At 43.2% G+C, this 27790-nt stretch overlaps 1 protein-coding gene across 2 annotated transcripts in view; it reads left to right on the plus strand.

The window, feature by feature from the left end:
• Positions 1 to 515: 515 nt before the first annotated feature.
• Positions 516 to 27790, plus strand: part of SH3YL1 (SH3 and SYLF domain containing 1) — a 56561-nt gene continuing 29286 nt past the window's right edge. The window contains exons 1-10 of one of the 2 annotated variants that reach the window (XM_054061202.1): positions 516 to 753; positions 4265 to 4331; positions 13896 to 14006; positions 15252 to 15365; positions 15855 to 15919; positions 19079 to 19191; positions 22218 to 22346; positions 24589 to 24751; positions 25418 to 25490; positions 26958 to 27014. In XM_054061202.1, the coding sequence (XP_053917177.1) occupies positions 4325 to 4331; positions 13896 to 14006; positions 15252 to 15365; positions 15855 to 15919; positions 19079 to 19191; positions 22218 to 22346; positions 24589 to 24751; positions 25418 to 25490; positions 26958 to 27014 (832 nt within the window). In that variant the 5' untranslated portion in view covers positions 516 to 753; positions 4265 to 4324. The remainder of the gene's footprint in view (positions 754 to 4264; positions 4332 to 13895; positions 14007 to 15251; positions 15366 to 15854; positions 15920 to 19078; positions 19192 to 22217; positions 22347 to 24588; positions 24752 to 25417; positions 25491 to 26957; positions 27015 to 27790) is intronic. The other variant, XM_054061203.1, reaches the window with a different exon arrangement.

Below are 27790 nucleotides of genomic sequence, written 5' to 3' on the forward strand. Positions count from 1 at the left end.
GCGAAAATGATCACAGAGTCATAGAATCGCTTGGTTGGGAAAGATCTTTGAAATCACTGAGTCCAGCCGTGGCTGTGCAGGGCTGAACCAGATCCCTGAGCAAAGATCCGAGGGCTGGAGCCCCTCTGCTAGGAGGGCAGGCTGAGGGAGCTGGGGTTGTTCAGCCTGGAGAAGAGGAGGCTCCAGGGAGACCATAGAGTGGCCGTCCAGTACTTGAAGGAGCTCCAGGAAAGCTGCGGAGGAGCTGTTTGCAGGGGCTTGGAGCGATAGGACGAGGAGGAATGGCTTTAAATTGGAAGGGGGAAGATTTAGGTTGGACATAAGGAGGAATTTCTTCACTGTGAGGGTGGTGAGGCCCTGGCCCAGGTTGCCCAGGGAAGCTGTGTCTGCCCCATCCCTGGAGGTGTTCCAGGCCAGGTTGGATGGGCCTTGGGCAGCCTGAGCCAGTGGGAGGTGTCCCTGCCCATGGCAGGGGGGTTGGAACTCGATGGGGTTTGAGGGCCCTTCCAACATAAGCCATGATTCTGTGATCCCTGGAGGTGCTCAAGGGGAGGTTGCATGAGGCTTTGGGCAGCCCCGTCCCCTGGGAGGTGTCTCTGGTCGGGTGATGTTTTAGGTCCCTCCAGCCCAAAACACCCCACGACTCCCCCTGCCGATCGCCCGCACGGGGTGGGGTGGGGAAGGGCTGCCCCGCCCTATGCACCTGCGCCAGGTGCGCTGCGAGGAGCCGGGGGTGCTGCAGCCCGGGCAGCAGTGAGTATCCAACCCACCCTCCCCTCGGCTGCCTCCTCCGCTGCGGTGGGGGGACACGGGGGGGGAGGGCAGCCCTCCCGTTCCTCTGCTGTCGCTGCAGAAACCACCCATAGGGGTGCAGAGCGCCCCGAGGATGCTCAGCCCCGCTGGGGGGAAGGGGGGATTCCTAGGGGAGGGATTCATGGTGGGGGGCACTTGTGGAGGGGGCATTCATAGGAGAGGGAATTCGGGGGGGGGGGGAGGGCACTCGTGGGGGGTGGCATTCACAGGGGAGGGAGAGGGAATTCCTGGGAAAGAGGGGGCATTCATGGGGGCATTCATAGGGGAAGGGGTATTCATTAGGAGAGGCATTTGTAGGGGGGCATTTATGGAGGAGGGAGGGGGCATTCATGGGGGGGCATTTATGGGGGAGGGGGCATTCATAGGGGAGGCATTCATGGGGGAGGGAGGGGGCATCCATGGGGGGGCATTTATGGAGGAGGGAGGGGGCATCCATGGGGGGGCATTTATGGGGGAGGGGGGCATTCATAGGGGAGGCATTCATGGGGGAGGGAGGGGGCATTCATAGGGGAAGGGGTCCGGTCAGCCCTTTGGGGGTGTGATGATAGTGTAATTAGTAGAGGAGGAAGGGGGGTATTCATAGAGGAGGGGGTTCTGATCTGCCCTTGTGGGGGAATGGTGGTGTCATGCATAGGGGAGGGGGGTCATTCATACAGGAAGGGGGGGTCCAGTCAGCCCTTGGGGAGCAATGGTGGTGTCATTTATAGAGGAGGGGGCGTCCGGTCAACCCCAGGTGGGGGTGTCAGTCTGGGGGTCCACTCAGCCCTGGAGGTCACTGTCATGCGTAGGGGAAGGGGCAGTCAGTCATGGGGGGGGGTTATGGGGGGTCCGGGCAGTCCAGTGGGTCCGGTCAGCACTACCGGGGTGGGAATGTATGTCTGTCTAGGGGGTCTGGTCAGTCAGAGATGGGAGGGTCAGTCTGGGGGTTCCAGTCAGCAGCAGGGTCCCCTGTACCAGTCAGAGAGGATGGAGGGTCTGGTCAGCCCTGGGAAAGAGCAGTCTAGTCTTGGGGTTCCAGCCTGTCGGAGGAGGGGGGGGGGGGCGGGGAGTGTGTCAGTCCAGGGGGTCCAGTCAGCCCCAGGCACCCCTATCAGTCGGGGAAATCTATGGTTTCAATACAGACTGGGAGTGACATGATTAAAAGCATCCCTGCACAGAAGGACTTGAGGGTACTCATTGATGAGAAGCTTGACATGAGCTGGCAATGCGCTCTTACAGCCCAGAAGTTCGGCCGTATCTTGGGCTGCATCCAAAGCAGTGTGGCCAGCAGGGCGAGGGAGGGGATTCTGCCCCACCTGGAGTATTGTGGCCAGTTCTGGAATCTCCATAAGAAGGAGATGGAGCTGTTGGAACGGGTCCAGAGAAGGCTATGAAGATGATCAGAGGGCTGGAGCACCTCTGCTCTGAGGACAGGCTGAGAGAGTTGGGCATGTTCAGCCTGGAGAAGGCTCTGGGGAGAACTTAGAGTGGCCTTCCAGTACCTGAAGAAGCTCCAGGAAAACTGGGGAGGGACTTTTTACAGAGGCATGGAGTGATAGGACTAGGGGGAATGGCTTTAAATTGGAAGAGGAAAGAAATTCTTCACAATGAGGGTGGTGAGGCACTCGCACAGGTTGTCCAGGGAAGTTGTAGCTGCCCCATCGCTGGAGGTGTTCCAGGCCAGGTCGGATGGAGCTTGAGCAGCCTGAACCAGTGGGAGGTGGGATTGGAACTGGACAGGCTTTGAGATCCCTTCCAACCCAAGCCATTCTGTGATCAATGGTGGGAGGGGTAGCTGCTCAGCTCCAGGGGTGCCTTGTGAGCTGCTGCTCCTCCAGCTTCTGCTGAACTGTCATTGAAAACGTGCTCTGACACCACAAGCAGCGCTGCATTTTCCCATCCGTTTCCCTTCCTGCCCAGTGTTGCAGCATGTGGTGCATCCTCCACTTAGAAATTTAAGGAGAGTTGACCACATCTTTGGCCTGATCAGGCTGGTGGTACCATGGAGCACGTGCACTCTTTGCTTTCCAGAAGAACTTAAGTATTTTGGGGTGTTTTATTTGTATCTGGCTTCATCTGTTGGGCTATCCCAGCTACCTGGCTGGGTTTTGTAATGCTGGCCGCCAGCCCGTGATGGCAAGGTGTGGCCGGGACTGCATTCCTCTGCTGCTTTTAAGGCTTGTTTGCCTTGTTGTGTCAAAACGCAGCACTTGGGAGGTTAAGTACAAATGCCAGATTCTAAATTTTGTGCCGAACCTGTCTGTGACTTTCAAGTGAAAGTTGTGACTAATTAACTGTTATAACTTGAAAAGCTTATATATATTATCTGTGGAATGGAACAAATCGTGCATTTCCCTTAATGCAACTTTATATGCTGGCCTGCATGTCACTTTTTTTTTTTTTTTTGGTAAATGCAATTGTGCAACTGCATATTTTAATATTTATTTATTTTAATTTGCAGCAAAGACGGTTGGTAATCAGAAACATTCATTCCCTGCCCAGCATTCCCCTCCTTGGGTGCTGTGGGTTTAGAGAGTTTGAGTTGTTCAGCCTAGAGAAGAGAATGCTCTGGGAAGTCCTTAGAGTGACCTTCCTGTACTGAATGGGGACCTACAGGAAATACGGAGACAGAGGTTTTAGTAAGGCCTGTTGTGATGGGACAAGGAGTAATGGTTTTAAACTAAGAGATAACTTAGTTTGAGAAGAAATTTTTTATAAGGGTGGTGATTCCCTGGAGCAGGTTGCCCAGGGAAGAGGTGGAGGCTCCACTACAAATGTTCGAGGTTAGGTCGGATGGGGCTCTGAGCAACCTGATGTAGTTGAAGATGTCTGAAAAGTGCTGAAAGGACTTTGCAGTTCATGAACCGTTCACGGTGTCCCTGCCTACGGCACGGGGTTTGGAACCAGAGGATCTTAAGTCCCCTTCCAACCCAAATGATTGTATGTATGTATGTCCCAGCTCACTGCAATAGGGGGTTGGACTAGAGGAGCTGTAAAGGTCCCTTCCAACCCAAACGTTCTTCGATTCCATAAGGTGTTTGAGGCAGAAGTGTTCCATGGTATTGCTCAGTTATCAGGTGTGGCCTCGGCAAAGGAGACAAGGGTGAGATGAGTCAGTTGTGTAATTCTCATGTGTAGTTCTGCCGTGTTCTATAAACCGAGTAGTGCAGGGGACTTCTCTTCCTGCTTTCTATCAAGTGGAGTGCCTAGAGGTGTCAGTATAGGAAATAGGTTCACCACCACCTTTCTATCCATTTGTGGGCCAGGGGAAGAGGCTGCATGTAGAAGTGAGTGCTTTGAAAGACCATTCTGGAGTTCATATACCCCCCCCAGTATTTGCATGTGTGCACGTTACATGTAGGCAGGTGTCTAACTCTAACTTCAAAATGAAGTATTTAATGTTTCCACGTCCTGGAGAGGGGAGTGGGGAGAATGATTGTCTCAAATGTTGTTTTGCATTTTCATCCCTCAGTAACGGAAGAGAGTCACGGTCTGTACCTTCTTCAGTTTATGTCAACTTCATACCTTCGAAATGAACGGTAAGAGACTTCACTACTGTTCTTTGTCTTGTATCTTGGCTTCTCACCACTAAGAATTACTATTCTGATGTGATAAGCTCTCTATCTTGAGAGATTTTTTTAAGCATCTGTTACATTATTATAGAAAAGCCTGTAATGCAAGGCTGCTATGAAGAAGAGGCTTTATGACTCAGTGGGAGAGAAATGCTATTGTCAACAAGACAATCCAAGGGCTTAGCTAGAACTAGGGCTCTTCAAAAAACCTCAATTAATAAATGTCAAGCACTTACATTTGTTGGTTTTTTTTCAAATGTTTATTCCTTCTAGTTTGAAGAAATGTTTTGTGTATGATTATTTGTAGAAATGATTTCATTGAGGGAACTAGTAACTTCTTAGAGTTGACACATGCACATAGGGAGTTGGGACCTGTATGGAATGGGGAAATGAGAGGATCAGAAGAGTGGTGACAACTTTACTGATAGAAGTGTGAAATATTTTCTGCAGGGAATAGCTGGGGCGTGTATTTTGTTACGGTACCTAAATAGTTTCTCATGTGGGTTATTGTTGTAGCATATGGGTTATTGCATAGTGTGCATTGGGACAGTAGTCTGTCATATTTTTATTCTCTCAATGCTTCTGTCCCTGGTGAGAAAATGAACAAGATGGGGGTTTAGGATTCTTTTTTTTTTTTTTTTTTTTCCTGAAAAGAACAGCTTTGTTTTAGTTAAAGCCTTCTCTTATAAAGGTTAATGGACTCGTTTACCTGTCTGGATTGCCTTGAAGTGTATTCTTCATGATTAAAATAGAGCTAGCACACCAAAACTGTGATTTTACCCTTATCCTCATGTCTGTATTTCACACATCATACCAACTCTTATATTAACATGAGGAGAGACAGGCAGAACTGAATTTCTAGCTTTGACTTAGCTTCGGTCATGCTACTTATCTTGCTGCATGGGCAGCATCCAACCCGTTTGGTACCAACTGTTTGCACATCAAACATATTACAATAAGTGTACATGAAAGCCTTGCTAAAAAGGTTTCAGGTAGACTGTTTCCCAGGGTTTGGGTGGCACGGTGGATAGGTGTGGTGGCGTGTTTTGCACCAACACCTGCAATTCTCATAGTACAAGTTCTTGGAAGAGATCGCTTGTTAGTCTCTAAGAACCCTCAGGGTAACTCTGCCTTTGGTGCTTGGTTTGGAGCGTACCACTATCTCTGTATTCTTGAAAATGTTTTTTTTCTGACCATCTTCGTACAATCTCAGTGATTTCTTCCCCATGTCCCTTGTGTTTACTCTCTGCCCTAGTGTAAAGGCTACAACTCAGTTGTAGAACGATGGACTCGGTATTTTAGTATTTAGAAGTTACAAGGATCTTCAAGACTTCTAGCTACAGGTGTTCAACCGCTTTGCCTCCCATGCAGTTGAACAGATGTCTGATGTGCTTATGTCCTCTGATTCCTCTGTGCCTCAGGCAGTTAGTTATTGCCTTTACGTGCCATAGTTCCTTGGAAATAGGAGACATCGCCTAGCAGAAATATCTTGCATATAGAAAGGGAACGCATTGTTCTTTCAAGTGCCTTGTTCAGCTATGTCAGTATCATTTTATCCTCATATAGTCCAACTCTCATCAGGAAGTTCATCCTTCTAGGAGATGAAAGGAAATTCAACGATGTCTGTTTAGAATTTCGTAGAATCATAGAGTCACTAGGTTAGAAAAGACCTCCTAGGTCATCGAGTCCAACCATAAATTTTCAAGCTGACTTCAGTACAAAAACTGCTGGGAACCCAACTCATCAAATGCTTTTGATTTTGATATGGCATTGCTAATGGATCGAGGGAGGGGATTGTCCCTCTCTATTCTGGCCGCACCTCGAGTATTGTGTGCAATTTTGGGTGCCATAGTATGAAAAGGATCTCAAGCTACTGGAGAGTGTCCAGAGGGGGCCACAAAGTTGGTGAGGGGTCTAGAGGGGAAGTTGTACGTGGAGCAGGTGAAGTCACTTGGTCTGTTTAGCCTGGAGGAGAGGAGATGGAGGGAAGCAGTTCACTGCTTCCGCACAGGGGGAGGAGGAGGAGCAGGTGCTGAGCTCTTCTCTCTGGTGACCAATGACAGGACCTGAGGGAATGGCAGGAAGATGTGCCAGGAGAGGGTTAGCTTGGATGTTAGGAAAAGGTTCTTTACCCAGAGGGTGGTGGAGCCCTGGAACAGCTCCCAGGGAAGCAGTCAAGGCGCCAAGCCTGGTGATATTCCAGAAGCATTTGGCCAACGCCCTCAGACACACGGTGTGAATGTTGGGGTGTCCTGCGCAGGGATGTGAGTTGGACTTGATGACCCAACTCATCTAATTCTGTAATTCTTTGTGTTATAGGTTTGGGGTTTTTTTTAAAAATTCTTTTACTTTTCTCAATTAAATAGTTAATTCATAGTGGGATTGAGGACGGATATCGTACTATGTTACCAAGTGTCACTCTTTGTGTTTGTATGAGATAAGTCCTTTCCTCTTTGTTGAGACAAGCAATAAAAAGAAAAAATGCATTCAGTGGAACTGTAGGCATGGAGGGTTTTGCGTGTTGTAGGGTTTTTTAGCACTAACAAAATGGATATTCCATATGAAAAAAATCTTATATGCTTTTTGACACTGTAAATGACAGTACTCACACTGTCATAGCTAACAGGCGTAAATACTTTTATCACATTTCATACAATTTAATATATTCAGATAGACTGTACAGAGACTAAGCTTGGTATTGGATGTGTTATTTTATGTAATTACTGTATTTCGTATCAATTTGGTTTTGTTTTCAGAAAGGTCACAGGGGGCTTGGAACTGGATGGTCTTTGAGGTCCCTTCCAACCCAAACTCTTCTATAATTCTATGATTTCTGTAACTCTCATATTAGTAAAAAAACCCCAAACCACAGTCTTACAAAGATGAGAACAAAGTCAGAAATCTGGTCTCTATCTCCATTACTTCTTTTCTGTAAATGGGAAGACTTCTGTGTTTGAAGTGGGTCTTTTTTGAATAAAGGCTGTTGTCAACAGCTAACTTTAGCAGGTTATTGCAGGTGAAGCCAGGAAAACCAGGCTGGTTTTAACATGGATAGAGTGAGGGGGTTTTAATTTTCAGCTTTATTTTTAAGCACCATTTCACTTCTTTCCAATGCAGTATTTGGCAAGAAAAATCTGATTGTTCTTATATTTCTCTCTGTCTTAGGTGAACCGTAAAATGCTTCCAACTCCTTGTTTTATGCATACTGAAGGCTGTTCTCCCTTCCCACCACTGTCAGCACCAGCTTCTTAATGCAGTTCCATCCAGTAAACTTCTTTGTTATTCAGGGTGGAGAAGGGCGAAAGAGTAGTTTTGACAATTCACAGTACAAAAGCCTTTGGGGTTGTGAAAGCACACATTAGGGTCTTCCAGTCTTAGTGCAGCTCAGCTGTTACTTTGCAAGGCCACGTACTTCCCGCTGTGGTACTTGTATCCTGCCACCCTCCTTACCGTCTCTGACACAGCACTTAGTACTAACACCAACCTTCTTGATGGACAACACTGCATGGAAGTTGGTAAAATTTCAGGAATCCAAGTGATAAGGAGTGTGGTAGAAATGCATGAGGTTAATGCAAGGCTTCTCTATACAGAAAAACAACTCTTCTCCTTTTCAACCTTGCTTCCATTGCCTTACACCAATACATTTTCTGGTGTTTTCTGTCTCCTGTGGGGTTCTCCAGATGACTATGGCAGAGTTGTACAGCATAGACAGCATGTACAGTAGCATTTGCAGTGCTACAGACTGGGAGAAGTCTGGCTAGAAAGCTGCCTGGAGGAGAAGGACCTGAGGGTGTTGGTTGACAGCCAACTGAACATGAGCCAGCAGTGTGCCCAGGTGGCCAAGAAGGCCAATGGCATCTTGGCTTGGATCAGAGACGGTGTGACCAGCAGGTCCAGGGAGGTTATTCTGCCCCTGTACTCGGCACTGGTGAGACCACACCTTGAGTACTGTGTTCAGTTCTGGGCCCCTCACCACTAGAAGGATGTTGAGGCTCTGGAGCGTGTCCAGAGAAGAGCAACGAAGCTGGTGAGGGGGCTGGAGAACAAGTCTTATGAGGAGCGGCTGAGAGAGCTGGGGTTGTTTAGCCTGGAGAAGAGGAGGCTGAGGGGAGACCTTATTGCTCTCCAGAACTACCTGAAAGGAGGTTGTGGAAAGGAGGGAGCTGGGTTCTTCTCCCAAGTGACAGGGGACAGGACAAGGGGGAATGGCTGAAGCTCCGCCAGGGGAGGTTCAGGCTGGACGTCAGGAAAAAAATTTTCATGGAAAGAGTCATTGGGCACTGGCAGAGGCTGCCCAGGGAGGTGGAGGAGTCACCTTCCCTGGAGGTGTTTAAGGGACGGGTGGATGAGGTGCTGAGGGGCATGGTTTAGGGTTTGTTAGCAATGGTTGGACTCGATGATCCAGTGGGTCCTTTCCAACCTGGTGATTCTATGATTCTGCGATAGACAATTGGCATGAACCTCTGTGTCAATAATTGGCGGTTTCTTGTCCTCTGCTACTGCTTTCCTGGACAACTGCTTGCCATATGATTAGTGCTTGCTGGCAGGATGATCTCAGTGCACGTTGCAAGGCTTTCATCTTTCATGCTTCTTGGAGTCTCAAGGAAACAACATCTGCTTGTTGCTGTTGACTCCAAAGGAGGAAGGAGCTCAGGCTCTGACAGCAGGATTCTGTGGGGTTTCAACTAAAGGGAGTGGTTATTGCCTTTTTTTATACCATTTTTTTCCTCCAGGTTCCTTTTCAACTTCTGCCACTCTTTCCTTGGATTCCACAGATCTTTCCTTGTTATTTCGTTGACTGCTTTGCTATCTAATGTTGGCTTCAAGTATTGGAAGTAGTAAACAGAGGCTGATGGAGACGTCTTTGACATAGAGCAGCGGATGACAAGCAGCAGATCGTATCGTTCCACTTTGTCTTGAGTTAGGCTTATGGTGCACGTTTTGCACGCTGTCCTAGGAATTCCCAGTACCACATGAATCCCAAGGCTGAATCTGCTACCACAGTACTGCAATGTTAGATGTTTGTGAAAGCAAAATTACATTCATCTCTGTAACCGTAGTGCTGAATTGAAATCTCTTGTTTAAGCTCTTTTCCAACACTGTACTGTCTTGCTTTTCAGGTTTCTCTTTCCCATTTAATGTTCTCCTTTAACCTGGTTTGACTCTGCTAGTTCTTATGTTTATAAATGTTCTTAATTCATAGTTTTGAATGTTCTCTGTTCATACAAGCTTTTTAGCATTGATGTTGCTGCTATAACCATACGTATTTGCAAATCAGCTGTGCTTTGATGTATTCTCGTGCTGTTTCTGAACGTTTTAGTGAAGTGAAAGTGAAGACTGAATTACTTTCTGAGGCTCATAGAAGACATTTGCCATTGATTTTAATTCTTTTTGTAACCAAAAAAACCAAAAAACACCTTCCACCAAAATACTTCAAAGCTCATACATACGTGGGCAACGTATGTATGAAATATGCATGTGATGCTTTGTCTCCACGTTATCATCAGTCTTCTTTGAAACAGTACTTTTGATGTTCAGGCTCTCATAATGCCACCGTGCTTTATTTCATGTGTTCGTATTCAGCAGAATTTTGATTATATCAGAATTAATTCCAGCTTTTAAGTAAAACGCCTTTATTTATTCTTTATTACACCTTGCTCAGATAATTTCACCAAATGTTCAGCCAACGCGTTGTTACTGTTAGTCAGAATGTAAATTAGAGGCTGACGCACTTGCCTCATCAGCTTACAAATTAAGCAGTTAATCAATTTTGGTGTGATATTCCCCCTTGGGGTCTCTGTTGCTGACTCACATATGCTCAATATCTTTTCCTTTCAACAACAAGCAGCAGTGCAAATGAAGCTCGCTCCCAGCTGAGCATTCACTGGTCATGGCACTCCAAATCCGTCAGTCAGTGTATCCTCCTGATAGATATTATTGTCTTATTGCTCCTGGTTACCTCTTTCCTGAGCGTTACTTGAATGCAAAACAGACAATTATGTATGTGTACTTAGAATCATAGAATAGTTTGGGTTGGAAGGGACCTCAAAGTCCATCCAGTTCCAACCCCCCTGCCACGGGCAGGGACATCCCACTGGCTCAGGCTGCCCAAGGCCCATCCAACCTGGCCTTGAGCACCTCCAGGGATGGGGCAGACACGACTTCCCTGGACAACCTGTTCCAGTGCCTCACCACTTTCGTGGTGAAGAAATTCTTCCTTATGTCCAGTCTAAATCTGCCCCTCTCCAGTTTATACCCATTGCCCTTTGTCCTATCACCACAAGCCTTTGTGGACAGTCCCTCTCCAGCTTTCTTGTAACCCCTTCAGGTATTAGAAGGTCACTATAAGATCTCCTGGGTGTCTTCTCTTCTCCAGGCTGCACAACCCCGGCTCTCTCAGCCTGTCCTTCTATGGAAGGTGATCCAGCTCTGATCATCCTTGTAGCCTCCTCTGGGCCCATCCCAACAGCTCCATATCTTTCTTCTGTTGAGGATTCCAGACCTGGACACAATACTCCAGATGAAGTCTCCCAAGAGAGGAGTAGAGGGGCAGAATCCCCTCCCTCCCTGCTGGCCACGCTGCTTTGGATGCAGCCCAGGGTACGGTTGGTTTCTGGGCTGTGAGCACACATTGCCGGCTCATGTCGAGAAGCTTATAGTGAAGACGATGGTACAGGATTATTCCTTAGGTTATCGAAGGGGTAAACTGAACATGGAGCTTCTGCTCATTTCAAAAGATTTCATGTAGTATTTTTATTAAAAAGCAGATATTTCAATAACATCTGTTCAATGGACTTGCAATATTAAATAATTTTTTAAGAAAATAATTTTACGAGTCAAATCCTAGTGGCAGCTTGAGGTGGAGGAGGGCAGTGTAGTAGGTGAGCAGTATTTTAAAGCATATTTGATTCCACGGAAATCACACTTGTGGTTTTGTCTATTTATACAGTGGTTAAAATAGGTACAAAAAAAAAGAGTTTGTCCCTAACCTTAACTATTAATTTTTAGTTGTTTTATTCCATTGGATTTTGGGACCGACACCACCATTTCATAGTGCAAACCTCTCCTAATGAATAACTAGTTTTGAATTCTCTGGTATCCACTAGTAGATTTGAATAGGATTTTGAATTCTCTGCACCAGTATTTTGTATTTTTTGTAATTTTTGTAATTTTCTTATTTTATTTTTTTTTGTATTTCAAAATACAGTGTTTTGTTTCTCTGGTATTCACCAGTAAATAACTAGTTTTGAATTCTCTTTGACGTATTTGTGTGATTTTTCCACTTACTAGAGTTTTGCTGCAAAAAGCATAATATTCTTTGCCTTTGGACAAAACCATAGACTCATAGAACAGTTTGGATTGGAAGGGACCTTAAAGATCATCCAGTTCCAACCCCCCTGCCATGGGCAGAGACACATCAAACTGTTACAAAACATCTAAAATTTGATAGTAAGAGTGAAGCCTCACCCACGCTATGGAATAACCATTAAACTTTGCCTTTTTAGTGTTGATTTTTGTCTATGTCCTTATGTAATCTTGAATTCTGTCAACAATACTGTCAGTTTGACATAGCCTAAGAGGGATTGCACAACCTCCCCCTTTCCCCAGTGATAAAAATGTTAAATATCTTTTGCCGTGGCTGTAGCAATCTTAGTGAAATGGGAACCCAGGCAGGCTTTATCGAGCGTTATATTATACATAATTAAGGTCAGGGCGTGGGCTTGTTGCTTGGGTTGGTTTTAAGCGAGTCATCAGTTCCTCAAGACCTCTGTAGGCATCCTGCCAGATTCTTAGTATGTGCGTAACGCGTAACTAAATAAAGGACCTCAAAAGGAGCCACTGTGGAAAGAATCATCTGGTAGCCACTTTGAGTAACTGCGTTGGTTTTCAGCGGTGAAAGTGTTTAATCAGTTGGCTTGTTGATCCTGTCGGTTGATATTAAACCTTTCTTTGCCATACTTGCTTGACAATTAAAGTCACTTTACTTTTCGTACCTGCTGCTGTCTAAGCTGACCTGTGAATGTAAGCTGTCTTATTTGCTACCCTTCTCTATGAGGCGCAGCTTTGGGCACTTCACTTGGCAGAGTGTTCAACCTCTTCCTTTTTCCTTCCCTTTCCTCCCCTCTGTCTCTCTACTGTGCTTTAAAAATATCACCTATTTCCTACTCCGCTTCTGAAAGCGTGCCAAGCTGGCTCCGTGCAAAGTAACGGGCAAGAATGTTGTTGTCAAATCCTCCTGCTGTTTCGTAGTCCAGAAAAATAATCCCACCTTGCTCCAGCCTGTGACAGGAAGGGAAAAAGCAAGGGATAATGGGAGTGTGAATTCATGTAGATTCCCAGAAGCAATATTAATGTAGGAAAAAAAAATAATATAGAGGGAAAGTGAAGTTTCTGCTGTTATTTTGGGGATGGGAAGTGAAGTTATTCTCATGCTTACTGTCACGGTGTGCAGCTGGATGAGGTATCTCTCCATCTCTCCCATCCCCCAGTACTAAGGGAACACCAAAACATGTGGCAGAAAGAAATATCTTTTTAAGAGGGATTGGAGTGGAAATACCAAATTTTCAGTTTCCTTGAGTAAATCCATTTCTCTGTGCAAAGTTTGCATTTGGGAATATAATGTTTAGAATTACTGCGCAGACAAATCATTGAATGGTTTGCGTTGGAAGGGATCTTTAAATGTCATTTAGTATTAATTTAATATTTAAATGTCATTTAGTAGTAAATGCCATCTTCAGCTCCATCAAGTTGCTCAGAGCCTTATCCAACCTGACCTTGAATGATTCCAGGGATGGGGCATCTACCACCTCTCTGGGCAATGTGTTTGTAAGATCTCCTTCCTCATAGTGAATAATTTCTTCCCAAATAGCAGCACTAGGATAAAAATAAGCCAGGTAGAAAAAGCACGGAGTCAGCCTAGGTATGTTGTAGAATATTCACAGTTAACACTGAAAGGGCTTACTTCGACATGGCTTTAAATTGTGTTCACCTAATTATGCAAATGGCCATGTGCTGTATGTTACAATATTAATTATGAATTAGAAATTATAATATGCTGAAACTGTCTTATTCATTCTTTCTTGAAAAGAATGATGTTGCAATATGCTTTCTGTTTCTGCCTCAACATTTCTCCATACAAAAGCAAAAACCTTCCTATTTTCCTCTTACAACATGCTGGTAATGTTTTCTCTTTGACCTTGAAAATGTAATGTCAAGTGCAAAAAACAGAGGTAATGGAGATGATTGCTTCAGCCCAGTTTGATCCACCAAAAGCAGTTGTCCGATCATGTTTTGTGTGGTCTGCACTGGCCTCTCTTCTTGCCATGCCCATGTAGCCATGTTCCAGCCTGATGAACCAAGGAAGAAACACATCTTCAGAACTCCTGCATGCTGGCTTACAATTTTAGTACCATAACAGTGAAAACTACACATGCCAATAGCTTTTTTGTTGAAGATCTTGAGCTCTTAGAGTTTAGAGCTTCACCTGAACTGACCATAGATAAAATTTCTTATTTCTTTCATGTTTTACAGTGAATAACCCTATACCTTCCAACCTGAAGTCAGAAGCTAAAAAGGCAGCTAAAATATTACGAGAATTTACAGAAATAACTTCCAGAAATGGACCAGATAAAATCATTCCACGTAAGTAAAGAAAATGTTTTGATTCAGCTAAAGCCTCCAGCACACCCCTGTGTTGCAATCATGCTCTCTTTTCCAATTCCTTCTGTATTCACTGACCATAACACAGAAAGGAATGAAGATTTGGGGTGCCATCAATTTTGTGAAAATATTTTGGAAGTAAAAGGATTCAGTTTGCTGTTTTCTAGGCAGTCATTGCTTCCCGGGAGGGTTCTTTTGCACGTTTGCAGCCACAGAGCATCTGCACAGGAATGCTTCCCTTGGGGATGGATGGACTGTCTCATACCCTCTGAATGTCTGTTCTTAAGAGAGAACATGCTATAGTAGCTGTGGTTCTTGGGTATCTGTGTTTATTAGAATGAGATGAAAATAAGTTGATGGAAAGACGTCAGGGTGCATTTTTCCTTTGATTAAGCGCTCTTATTTGCTGCTGTCCTTTTTATTTTTGCAGTTGTTGTTTTGGTTTTCTCCTGGTATCTTCCTTTATCTGGTGTTGCTGCTTATGGCTTTTAATTCATAACTATTATGTTCCAGAAGGCCTGTAATAAGACTTGCAGGATGATGACACTGTTTGCTGTCTAATGATAGAAGCGGTTTAGGCTGCTGTGTGTTGCTGCGATTTAGATTCAGACTCCTCCAAAAATCTGTAGAGATGTGGATGTCAGATATTCAGTCCCTCTTGATCTTGCTAAGGGTGCTCACACACAATATTCATGGCAAGAAGCAAACTAGTTCTGTAAGAGCTGACTGGGAGAAGCGAAGCAGTTCTAGAGCTTGCTGTGGGCTAAGGTGACCCATGACTACCTATGTTCTTGACTATGGAGTGCAGGCGTCATTAGCAGTTCAGCTGTTGTGATGCTTTGTGAAAGCTTTTGCTTTGATTGTGTGACTCCTGTGCATTCAAAACTTTTAAATGTAGAGCTTTGTTTTCCCTTTCTATTAGAACTTCTCCTACAAGAGAAGGGCAATGGCTATAAACTGGAGAGGGGAAGATTTAGACTTGACATAAGGAGGAATTTCTTCACTATGAGAGTGGTGAGGAACTGGAACAAGTCATCCAGGGGAGTTGTGGCTGCCCCATCCCTGGAGGTGTTCAAGGCCAGGCAGGATGGGGCTTGGAGCCCCTGATCCAGTGGGAGGTGTCCCTGCCCATCACAGGGTGTTGGAACTGGATGATCTTTGAGGTCCTTTCTAACCCAAACTATTCTATGACTCTATGATGTTGAATAAGTGATTTTACTGTTTCAGCGCATGTAATCGCTAAAGCGAAAGGCCTTGCAGTTCTGTCTGTTATCAAAGCTGGATTTTTGGTGACTGCTCGTGGTGGAAGCGGAATTGTACTAGCTCGTCTTCCCGATGGAAGTAAGTGTATATTTTCCTTTTAGACTTGATGGGAGAATTAAAAGAACAAAAGAACACTTTTTTCTTCATTCTTTTCATAGCATAAAACATGACATGTGTGAGGAGTTAATCCAGGATGGCAACATTTGGTTTGAAAGCTATTTGCAAAATGTTGTGCCTAGTTTTAACCTGATATAAATATTTTCATTATCTTTGAAGAAAAGCAAGAAATATAAAAAGCGTGTAGTTTAAAAGTCATTAGAAGAATGAATTGTATCCAATTATAGACAACTGTATAATATACAATTTGTTATCAAGATTTGTTTAGGTCGTGAGAGTTTGTATTTCTTAAATTCCTTCCTGTGGGATGAGCCAGTGTAGTCATGTGGTTTTGTTGTGGTGGTTTTGAACTTAATTTGTTAGCCTTTTTTTAAAGTGTAATAATAATAAAATGAGTATTTCTTGTAATGTGGTAAAAATTCTGTAAATTTGTCTTCTTTTGCGTGACAGCCTGGTCTGCTCCTTCTGCAATAGGAATTGCCGGCCTTGGTGGTGGATTTGAAATTGGAATTGAGGTATAATTCTGCATTTGAAATACTTGTTGGTAGCTCTTTTTGCAAAAAATTAAAATACATTGACAAATACCTAAATGTTAGCTGGCCTGTGGAATCTATTCTTCCGTGTAAAAAAGCTGTTATGAAGTTAACAAGTAAAATAGGGCCTTTGGTACTATCAGTCTAATTGTTTGGAGAGATTTAAATTAAAAGAAGTGGCATAACAGGTATTTCCTCAATTTCTCACTTCTAGCAGACTGATTTTTTCCCTCATGGAAAGCTTCCTATCAGTGTTCAAATATAAGCCAATTGGAATTACTTTAAAGTATCCTCTACTCAATATTGTATCAAATGCTTTCTTAAAGAGCATAAGGACTCGTTCTGGCAAGAAACAGTGAAAGGAATTGAAGGTGGAGTGAAATGTGGAGTGAAAGGTGGAGCGAAATGGAATGTTACCATACTTCGTGCGTTTCCCACTCAAACTTGTGATGATGGCTTCACTCTTTGGTTTGGGAGCACCTAAACTGGTGGAATGCTGCAGAAAATGAGCCATTTTCCAGCCAGCAGAAGTGATTAAGGAAGGGACTCTCAACATGTTCAGAACAATCCTGTTGATGTGAGCCCTGACAGCTCTCTGCCTCTGCTTCGCGTCTCCTCTTCCTCATAGCTCCTTCACCTCTGTTTCCATCTTTCCTCCTCTTTCCCATCCTAGCCCCCAGCCCTATCCTCCTCTCATCTTTCTGTTTAGCTTCTTTTCTGCTGATTCCCAAAGAAAATCAAAGTCACAGTGAGCTGCCAACAAGATTTCTTGCTGTGGGCGTTCTCGTCTTCAGTAGAATCCATGCCTGGCTGATCCGGGTCGTCCATGCCAGCCCCCAGCGTGTCTCTGAGAGCTAACCTGCTACCCCTGTCCTGACAGCCGCTCAGCCAGCGCTCACATAATGAGCAACAGATCAATAGTTTATGGTAACCTCATTGTTCTATGATCTCAGGCATTACTACCATGCGCTTTTTAAAGGATGCTGTGAATACAAAATCACTACTTTTTTTTTGTAAGGGTTGTTCTTTGCTTTTTAAGCATTACGGGACATTTGAGTTTGAGCTTTGAATAATCTATGAAACTTCTCCTTTAATCGTCTCGACCTGATTTTTTAGATAATGTAACCATTTAATATTGATACTTACTCAAATGACTTCAATACAGAAGAATCTTTTTTCTGAGCAATATTGGGCTCTTCGTTTGAAATTTGCCAGCTTACAAAATACTACTTCCTTACTGGCACTATTATAGCACAGTCTTATTTACTACTTCTACAGAAGAAGTCCTGTTCTGAAATGCCTAAGTGGCTTCGGATCCTGGAGTCCAATTTCAACATTCTTTTAATTATATGTAAACATAAACCTTTTACAAATTGATTGGATTTTATTCCTGTGGGAGAGATTAGAGTTGGCATAGTTGTGGTGGTACTTATGGGTGGTTTTAAACACCATGATGGAAATCATAGAATCATAGGATAGTTTGGGTTGGAAGGGATCTTAAAGATCATCTGTTTCCAACCCCCCAATCAATCAGACTTCAGAAGCTATAGGATTTGCATGGTTTTACAAGTGAAACAACTTGGCACCTCAAATTAAAGACCCGTTTTAAAATTAATCTAAATATCTTCCTTGAAGGTTTTCTCACTATGGGTTCATTTAGCTTTGGCTGTGGATTCATCCTTTTAAAGGGTAAGAGAGGGCAGCAGCATCCTGAATGACATTCTCTCTCCATCTCTGAATGATTCAGAAACTACTCCTGTTGGCCAACTTTTGTTTGGGATGGGGTGAATGTTACGAGATTGCTAATAACAAAGGCCTCTCTTACGCTCTTTGCGATACTTTTTGGCCAGCCTTGTTTTGCAAATAATCTAGTATTTCCTCTTGTATTCCCTGCTGTCACTGTTTGGAATTTGGGGTAAGTTGAGTTTTTCTTCCAAACCTGGTTTTCAGTCAAGTCCAAGAGATGAAAGATCGGGCACGGTAGTTCTTGGGTACTCAAGGTATCTGTTGAAAAGATGATCCATCACAGTAAGCTACAAAAGCATTGTCTCCACTGTTGAGCAAGCTGCTATTGCTGCAGTGTTTTTCAGTACATGTAGTGTGTTTACCGAGCTTTCGGGTAAGATAAAGTGATCTTTTCAGGATCACCCTTGTGTTTGGAAGCCTTTCTCTTTCTTTAGAATGCTTCCTAGTTTTGGAAAAGAGTTGTAGGAGACTTCTCTTGAAATTTATTACATCAAAGAGAGTTGTAGTTTTACATTGCTGATGGTAGTGGGCATCAAATAAAATAACAGTAATATGAGCTCTTTGATATGTGCATTTTATGTCACAGTCAGGCAAATGAAGTCTTTTAAAAGTAGCAATTCTCTTTTTTTTTTATCCATGTTGCATTTGAATCTTTCTAAAATACTTTGTTAGCTCTTATTTGGTTTGATAGTTTCTAGAAGAAACTGGCTACATCTCATATATTCAAGTCTTAAAAAAAATATTAATTCATGTATATATATACACACACATTTATGCGTATGTTAAACCTCTAATTTTCTGTCAAGAAAATAAAATTTTGTCAGTAATGGGAAAACTTAAATCCTCTTTGCTGTTTATTCTTTGGACATTCATTTTTACTAAGTTCTGTCCTGCTGTTATTCATTCAGTTATGGAAGGATCAAAATTATTTTGTTAATCTTACCTCTCTTCACATCTTAAAAAGCCTTCATAATTGTTTGCAAAAGCCATAGAAATTAAAAATCTTTTAATTATGAAATTTTGAATTTAAATAGCGTTTCTGTTGCAGGTATCGTGTATCACCTACTGGCCACATCAGCACATGGAAAAAAAAAATCAGTCAAATTTGATTAAATAAGTAGGTGAAAGGAGTTTTAGTTTCAAAGTACCTTGCAGAAAAAGAATCAGCTTTATTATGAAAACTGTTTCAAAAGAATCCTTTGCAAGACAGGAAGTAATTCTCTGAGAGAATGAGAGATTTTCTCTTGAACCTTGATAAATTTGGAGCTAGCTGTCATTCAGGGAGGGAATTTCTTTGATACTCCCACCTATTTTCTTACAAAACACAAATATTTCTCCTCTGCCATTCCAGCTGCCTTCTTAAAAAGCATAGTACTTTTATTTGATGTTTTGTAGGTTTCAGACTTGGTGATAATATTGAATCATGAAAGAGCAGTAGAAGCTTTTGCCAAAGGAGGGAATCTTACACTCGGAGGAAATCTTACTGTGGCAATTGGACCTCTGGGAAGGTGAGTGAAATGCTTTCTTAGTATGGGTGGATTTAAATATGGAGTAGAATTAAATATGGAACGTAAATTTTCAACCTATATATAGACATTGACATGGATTTTTTTATATATGTTGCAAAACAACCTGTGCAACCTATATGTTGACAGGACCATTTTGTTCTTGCAGTGTTATGCCTTTTCGGTCACTTGCACCCCTTTTTTTTTGCTTTTATTTCTTTTCCTATAAAGGCATTTATTTGTAGAAAGACAGTGTTCCAAGATTAATTCTCTTTTTGCAGGAGACTCCTTGGCTCATCTCAATAAAAAGCACAGGTGCTACTCTGCATGGCTGAACTATTATTTTCATTAACCTATGGGTCTGTGCTTTCTGTTACCACAGATCTGCCTGAGAATAGAGAATAAATACACCAAATAATTACTTTTAAACCTTAAGTGGTTAAGCCAGGTTACTTTGAAGGATGAGATAGTATAATTACAGAATAATTTAGGGACCTTTTAAGATCTCTACTCCATCCTCCTTAGTTATGACTTCAGATCAGGTTGCTCAGGCCTTTATTCCAGTAGGGTCTTGAAGACCTCCAAAGAGAGGTTTTCATGCTCTCCGGGCAACGTGCTCTCTGTTCAGCTGTCCTCATGCTGACAAGTTTTGCCTTACATCCAGTCAAAACATTTCTTGTTTCAATTTATGTCCACAGCTTTTTATCTTTCCGCCATACACTGCTACAAAGAACCTGGCTTCCTATTCTAGATTGCCTCTTCGTAGACACTTGAAAGACGCTGTTTTGTTCCCCTTAAGTCTTCTCTTCTCCAGGATGACCGTGCCCAGTTGCCTCAGACTCTGCTCATGGGACGTGTGCTGCTTTATACCTTTTTTTTTAATGATTTTTTTTTTTTTACTGGCAGTTTTTCCTCTTTTCTGACAAAATAAAAGGATAAAATGGTACCTGATCCACAGATGAGGGAGATGTGTGGATCAGGGGTGGGCAGTGAATGTTATCTGCCTCGCAGAGGCATTTAGTATGCTGTCCTGCAACACCTTGTGGGTCCAAGCTGGGATATTGTGGCCTTGGTATCAGGGCGGGTCAGACTAGGAAATACCTGAAAAACCAGATCATCAGGCTTGAAGAGCAGTGGTAAATGATTCATGTTGTACTCAACAGCCAGGTTTCTGTGGAATTCCTCAGAAGACTCTTCTGGGACCTGTCCTGCTTAATATATTTCTATCAGTGACCTGGAGGAGCAGATGCAAAATACCCTCCTCAACTTTGTGGATGACACCAAAGCAGGTGGTGCAGCCAGCACACTTCAGGGTAGGGTAGCCATTCAAAGCAATGGACCTAGAGAGTCTAGAAGAAAGATCCAACAGGAAACCTCACGGAATTAAACAACCACAAATGCTAAGTCCTGCATCCTTGGTTGGATGTACCCTCAGCGGTTACATAGGCTGAGCCTGCACTGAGAAGGTGCTGAGGTCCTGGTGGACAGTAAGCTGAGCCAGCAGTGGATCCTCACAGCAAAGGCAGCAAACAGCATAGTAAGCTGTATCGATAGACCTGTAACCAGTTGATAAGGGAAATGATTGTTCCCCTTTACGTGGCACTTCATAGACTATGCCTAGAATATTGTATCCAGTTTTGGCCCTGCCAGTACAGGAAAGATGTTTATAAACTAGAGTGTGTGCAGCAAACAGCCACCAAGATGACCGGGGACATGGAGCACACAAATGATGAGGTTGGGGCAGCTCAGCTTACTTAATCAGGATAGAAGATCTTGAGGTCTTTTAAGAGGCTACATTCCCAACAGGGGAACACCAAGAAGATGGACTCCAGTTCTTTACTGAGGCACATGACAGGACAGTTGGAGATGGTAGTCATAAATTGAAAGAGGGTGGACTGGATGTGAGAAAAATATTTCAATGTGGGTCCACTGGGCTACAAAGATGATCCAGGGCTGGAGCCCCTCTGCTGTGAGGACAGGCTGAGAGAGTTGGGCTTGTTCAGCGTGGAGAAGAGAAGGCTCTGAGGAGACCTTATAGCGACCTTCCAGTACCTGAAGGGGCTGCAGGAAAGCTGGAGAGGGACTGTTTACAAAATCTTGTAGTGACTGGACTGAGGGCAATGGCTTTGAACTGGAGAGGGACAGATTTAGACTGGACATTAGGAAGAATTTCTTCCCCATGAGAGTGATGTGGCCCTGGCCCAGATTGCCCAGGGAAGCTGTGGCTGCCCCATCCCTGGAGGGGTTCCAGGCCAGGTTGGATGGGCCTTGGGCAGCCTGAGCCAGTGGGAGGTGTCCCTGCCCATGGCAGGGGGGTTGGAACTGGATAATCTTTAAGGTGCCTTCCAACCCTAACTATTCTATGAATCTATGATTCAGTACTGACATAGGTTGTGGCATCTGTGTCCTTGGAAATCTTAACAAACTGGCTAGGCAAAGCCCAGAGCAACCTGATCTGATTTTGGCATTGTGTCCCTTTTGAGCAGGACTTTGGGTTGTCTGACTGCCTGAGGTATCTTCAAACCTAAGATGTTATGTGATCCTTTGTAGGACAAAAATTGTGATCTTCCACTTCTACTGAGGTCTGATAAGGCTTTACTGGAAATATTTTGTGCTGTTTGGAGCATGATAAAATAACGGGGGTTTTGAATATATTGGATAGGGTTCCAAGTCACCACAAATAAAAACATGTCATTTTAAAACTGGACTAAAACGTGAGTTAATAATTTTTGGACTTTCGAATGCGAGACGAGATCGAACATGGAGCACTCACATGAGGCAACATTGTTCTGTGGTTCAGAGGAAACCTTATCAAATAACGTAATTACTTTGTGCTTAGTCCTGTCTGAACTAAGAATTGATAATTAATTTCAAGTCTAACCCATTTGAATATATTCAACAGAGTTTGTAGGACCAGAAGGAAGTGAAAGTCTTTCTGACTTTTGGTAGGATTACAGTGAAAAAAACAATTGCTGTTAATATTGCGAAGCTGTATTAAAGAATATCAACCAAAACCTTTTTCCTTCTAGAAACTTAGAAGGAGATGTTGCCCTGAGAAGCTCCGCTGCTGTCTATACATACTGCAAATCTCGAGGTCTGTTTGCAGGTGTGTCTCTGGAAGGAACCTGTTTAATCGAAAGGAAAGAAACAAATCGCAAGTAAGTTTTCTTCAAATCTAGAAGATTCAGTGAAGGCATGAGCTAGGACATGTTCAACTTGGAAAAAGAGTTTGTTGTGAGAACATACTGTGCTGAGTTTAGGGTTTCTTGGGGACAAGGTTTTCTTCAATTTACATGTCTAGCAAGGAGTATTGAGGTGATGCTGAATGTTTAGAGATTGTATATCTTTGGGGAGTTGACCTTGACTGGCCACCAGCTGCTCTGTCACTCCTCTACCTTAAAAGGATGGGAGGAGAAAAAATACAAGCCATAGATTGAGATAAAGGCAGGGAGATCACTTACCAATTACTGTCTCAGGCAAAAAAACCCAACCCTCGACTTAGGGAAATTAATTTAACTTATTGCCAGTTAAAAAAAGAGTCTGATAATGAGAAATAAGAACACATCTAAATAAACCCACCTTCTTCCTGCCCTTCTCTTCTTATCAGGCTTAGTTTCATCCCAAATTCTCTACCTTCTGCTCCCAAGCAGCAAAGGGGGATGGAGAATGTGGGTTGTGGTCAGTTTATCACACGCTGTCTTTGACACTCCTACTTCACACTCTTCCCCTGCTCCAGCATGAGGTCCTTCCCACACAAGACAACCGTCACAAACTTCTCCAGCATGTTTTTTTCCCACAGACTGCATTTCTTTGGAGTGCTGTCCTTCAGGAACAGACTGATCCAGCACAGGTCACCCACAGGGTCACTGGACCGGCTCCTCCCGAGGGGTCCACACGTCCTGCTAGGAGCCTACTCCAGTGCGGGCTCTCCATGGTGTCACAGCCTCCTTTGGGCACATCCACCTGCTCTGGCATGGGGTCCTCCGCAGGCTGCAGGTGGATATCTGCTCCGCCGTTAACCTCCATGGACTGCTGGGGATAGCCTGCCTCACCATAGTCTTCCCCATGAGCTGCAGAGGAATCTCTGTTCCATCGCCTGCAACACCTCCTCCCCTTCCTTCTCCAATGTTTTTGGTGTCTGCAAAGTTGTTTCTCTAACGTATTCTCACTCATCTCTCCCAGTTGCTGTTGTGCAACTTTTTTACCCTTCTCCAATATGTTCTCCCTCTGTCTGGCACAGGGGCAACTTCACATGTCTTCTCACAAAAGGCACCCGTGAAGCCCCACCAAAACCTTTCCATCTAAACCCAGTATGACATTATAGACGATAGGTATCGTCATCACAGAAAGAGTCATCAGACACTGGCAGAAGCTGCCCAGGCAGGTGATTGACTCCCCATCCCTGGAGGTATTTAAAAGATGGGTAGACGAGGTGCTCAGGGACATGGGTAAGTGGCAGATAGGAATGTTTGGACTCAATGATCTAAGAGGTCTTTTCCAACCTAGTGCTTCCATGATTCTATGATATTGAGGCATTTACTGCATAACCATAGAATCATACAATCTTAGAATGGTCTGGGTTGGAAGGGACCTTAAAGATCATCTGTTTCCAACCCCCTGCCATAGGCAGGGACACCTCCCACTGGCTCAGGCTGCCCAAGACCCATCCAACCTGGCCTTGAACACCTCCAGGGATGGGCCATCAACAACTTCCCTGGACAAACTGGGCCAGGGCCTCACCACTCTAATGAGACATATTCTTCTAGGCCACTAGAAATTAAAGAAAATCGGGCTTAGAGCATCACTGAATTTGAAAATGCCCAGCTTGTGGAATGCAGCTTCCTTTGTGCAGCCGAAGTCTAAAATTTAAGTCTAAAATCCAAGGAACCGCTGAGTGTCTTGCGCTTGTGTGTTCTGTGTTTATGAAAACTTTGTTACTGCTAATACCTGGAAAGACCAATACTGATTTTAATGACAGCACATCATTAAGTTTTAGCTGTCTCCAGTGATAGAATTGAGGTTCCAGTGTTTCCATTAAGGAATTTTACTGCATCATTTAGGAGTCTATTACAGTGTTTTGAAAAAGTGATGTGTTTCTTTAGTTTGCTGGGTGACTGGGTTTCAAATGATCTAGCTGATGCGTACCGTGTAACTGGGAACAAAATATTCCTGATGGAAGAACATTTTGAAATAAGGTGGTAGGTGGGCATTCAGGTTTCCTACAATTAATTATGATGCCAAATTGACAGCGTTGAACTAGTTCTGTCATTTCTCAATAGATGAGCTGTAGGAGAAATATAGGACCAGGGAGGAGCAGGAGAACATTTGCACAAAATGAATTTATCTAGACATTGAAATATAATGATGATCTAATACCCGGCCTCTTTTCTTGTCTATCAGGTTTTATGGGCAGGATATTCGTGCTAGTGCCATCTTGCTTGGTGATGTGCCTTTTCCTCCTCAAGCAGAAGATCTTTATGAAACTCTAGCATCCTTCACTGAAGTATATGAAAATGAAGAGCAAAGAAATAATCCAGGAAAAGCTGTAAGGGAACAAAGAAGGGTTTGTACGCCCTTTTTTCACATAAGCTTTTTCTCTTCCTGAACTGTTCATGGTTATCAGTGTTGTTGATGTTCATGTGGCACTCTGAAATTCTCTACTGGATGCTTTAAAGCATAACACATTGCAGATACTGCACATGAGTCCTACATTCAAATATTGCCCTGGTAGGCTTTTCTGGACAAGAATGTTGTTGGTTTTGCTTTGCATCCTCCAGAATAACAAAGCATAGCCTAGTTTTTATAATAATGCATAAACAATTTTGAGGTAATGGTTAGTAAAGTTTGTTCAACTATTTATAATCAAGTTAATCTGCAAATAATGACCATACTGAGTTTGATGTGAATACTCTTTGTTTTTCTACTTTTTCTCTCTTCCATTCAAACAATCGCATTTCAGTATAATACTGAGAACTGCAGATGATGTTTTCTTTTAGATGCTGATGTTACTGATGGACAATCAGTTATTTTCATCTTTGTTAAACCCATGGTGAATTAGTTTAGTCATGTATGCCACTATTTTTTTTTAGTGTGCTTCTCATGTTCATGCAATTTCAGTGGAGAAAATGTAATTTTTTTCTTGGTGTAACTTGACAAACCTCTAGGCTCTGAAATTAGAAATGACTTCCAGATGTGATACAACCTTTTAATAAAAATTTGTACGTTTTAGGTAAATGACCTTCCCACTAGACCATCATCGAGACCAGAGCCACCTAAACCTGCTGTAAGACCAACACCACCAGGTTAAAAATATTTTGATAGTGATTTATTTATTCTTCATCTCAAATTAGAGCATTAAAGCTAATGAGCGTTATGCAATTATTATAGCAGTAGCTGTGTCTATAAAGACATGTTGTTAATACTCTTCCCAAGTGCAAGGTCCTACGCCTGGGTTGGGGCAATCCCTGGTTTCAATACAGGATGGTTGATGATGTGCTTGAGAGCAGCCCTGCAGAGAGGGACTTGGGGTGCTGGTCGATAAGAAGCTCGACAAGTGCGCTTGCAGCCCAGAAGGCCAACGGTGTCCTGGGCTGCATCCAAAGCAGCGTGGCCAGCAGGGCGAGGGAGGGGATTCTGCCCCTCTGTTCCCCTCTTATGAGACCTCATCTGGAATACTGTGTCCAGTTCTGGAATCCTCTACATATGAAGGATATGAAGGTGTTGGAACGGGTCCGGAGGAGGGCTACAAAGATGATTGGAGGGCTGGAGCACCCACAGGCTGAGAAAGTTGGAGTTGTTCAGCCTGGAGAAGAGAAGGTTGAGGAGATCTTGTAGCAACCTTCTAGTACCTGAAGGGGCTACAAGAAAGCTGGGGAGGAGCTGTTCACAGAGGCTGTAGTGATAGGACGAGCGGGTATGGGTATAAACTGGAGAGGGGCAGATTTAGACTAGACATAAGGAGGAATTTCTTCACTATGAGGGTGGTGAGGCCCTGGCCCAGGTTGCCCAGGGAAGCTGTGGCTGCCCCATCCCTGGAGGTGTTCAAGGCCAGATTGGATGGGGCCTTGGGCAGCCTGAGCCAGTGGGAGGTGTCCCTGCCCATGGCAGGGGGTGGAACTGGATGATCTTTAAGGTCCCTTCCAACCCAAACTATTCTATGATTCTGTAATTCCTTGGGCAAACACTGAAAGGATGTTGGGATAGTGCCATCAGTGTTAAAGGGTAAAGGTTTGGCTTGTTTGTTTTATAATAACAAACCTCTTTTCTCTGGCAGATTTGCTATAGAGATAGCGTTTGTGTAATTACAGAAGTATGTCATAGTTCAAAGGAAGCTTTAGTGTTTCTTGGATACATAGAAGCCCCATGGTACAGTGAAACTTCTTAGTAAAAAGAACAGGCCTACTAGAAACTGCTAGTCGTACTTCTAGAAACTTCTGATTTCTAGACAACTTAGTTTCTTTTTTAGGTTTTGAATATTTTTTTATAGGTAGAGGTCTTAGAGTAGAGGAGGCAGAGTTTTAGCTCCGTAGCAGTCTGTCTACCAAGGTGCTCACACTGAAACGGAGACTTTACTATGCAACTCCTATTAACTTGATTTATTTCTGTAGACAAGGATGTACGGCACAGTCCTTGTTTATTTCTTCTGTACTGCTTCTTAGATAACTGCAATCATTTTATAGCTATTGAAGATGTACTTGAAAAGCAATGTATGAAATATAACACTTTATGTTAGTATATCATATAACTTACTATTTTATTTTCTCTTTCAGTGAAAAAGAATACAAACAAACTTTATCCTGAACTTCCAAACGATTGTGACTCTGTGGGTAAGTACTAAGCTTACACATATTTTATTAATGCAGCGTGGAATCTGAGAAGTCATAGACATATTTTGTAAAACATATAACAATATCTGACCACATATATTTTTCTTTATTGTCCATGTGTTAAAATGAGACTCAGGTATTGTATGCTCTCCTGACAAGATTTCATAAACGTGAATCTTATTCCCTGCCTTTACATTCCAAAAACGATCTTTTTCTGAACAGCAGAAGTTCTTTTGCTTTATTCAGTAAGCTTGGTAAACGTACTGAAAGTAGAAAAATTGTTTTATGTTACCAACTAATTGAAGTGAAAAAGAAAGCTGATGTCCAAGTTCTTATGCAAGGTACTATAACTCCTGTTTTAATTAAAAAGTGCTTCCACAGGTCATATCTGATTATGCTGGTATAAACACAGATTTCCATTTCAGTTATATTCCTTGAGGTTTTTATATTGTATTAACTCTGCCTTATACTAAAAAGATACTACTTGTTCATTGTTCTGTTCTGATTCTCTTAAGTTTGAGGCAGTTTCAGCTCTAATGAGAGAATCTTACTCTGTAGTAATTGCAATGTAACTCTTGAACTGTGGGGCCCATCATCTGGAAACTTGTGATCTGTTAGGAAAAACAGTTATTATAAAAGTGGTTGTGTTCATTTGGCTGTTACAGTGTTGTCTCCCACCAGGAGTCTTCTCTTTCAGAGGTAAAAGACTGTTAGCTCTTTCACAGCTAGTGAAATAAATTATTTCTCCCATGAAATATAATGTCAGTTTGGTAAAT

The sequence above is a fragment of the Cuculus canorus genome, chromosome 3, assembly GCF_017976375.1.
Source record: "Cuculus canorus isolate bCucCan1 chromosome 3, bCucCan1.pri, whole genome shotgun sequence".
NCBI classification, from domain to species: domain Eukaryota; kingdom Metazoa; phylum Chordata; class Aves; order Cuculiformes; family Cuculidae; genus Cuculus; species Cuculus canorus.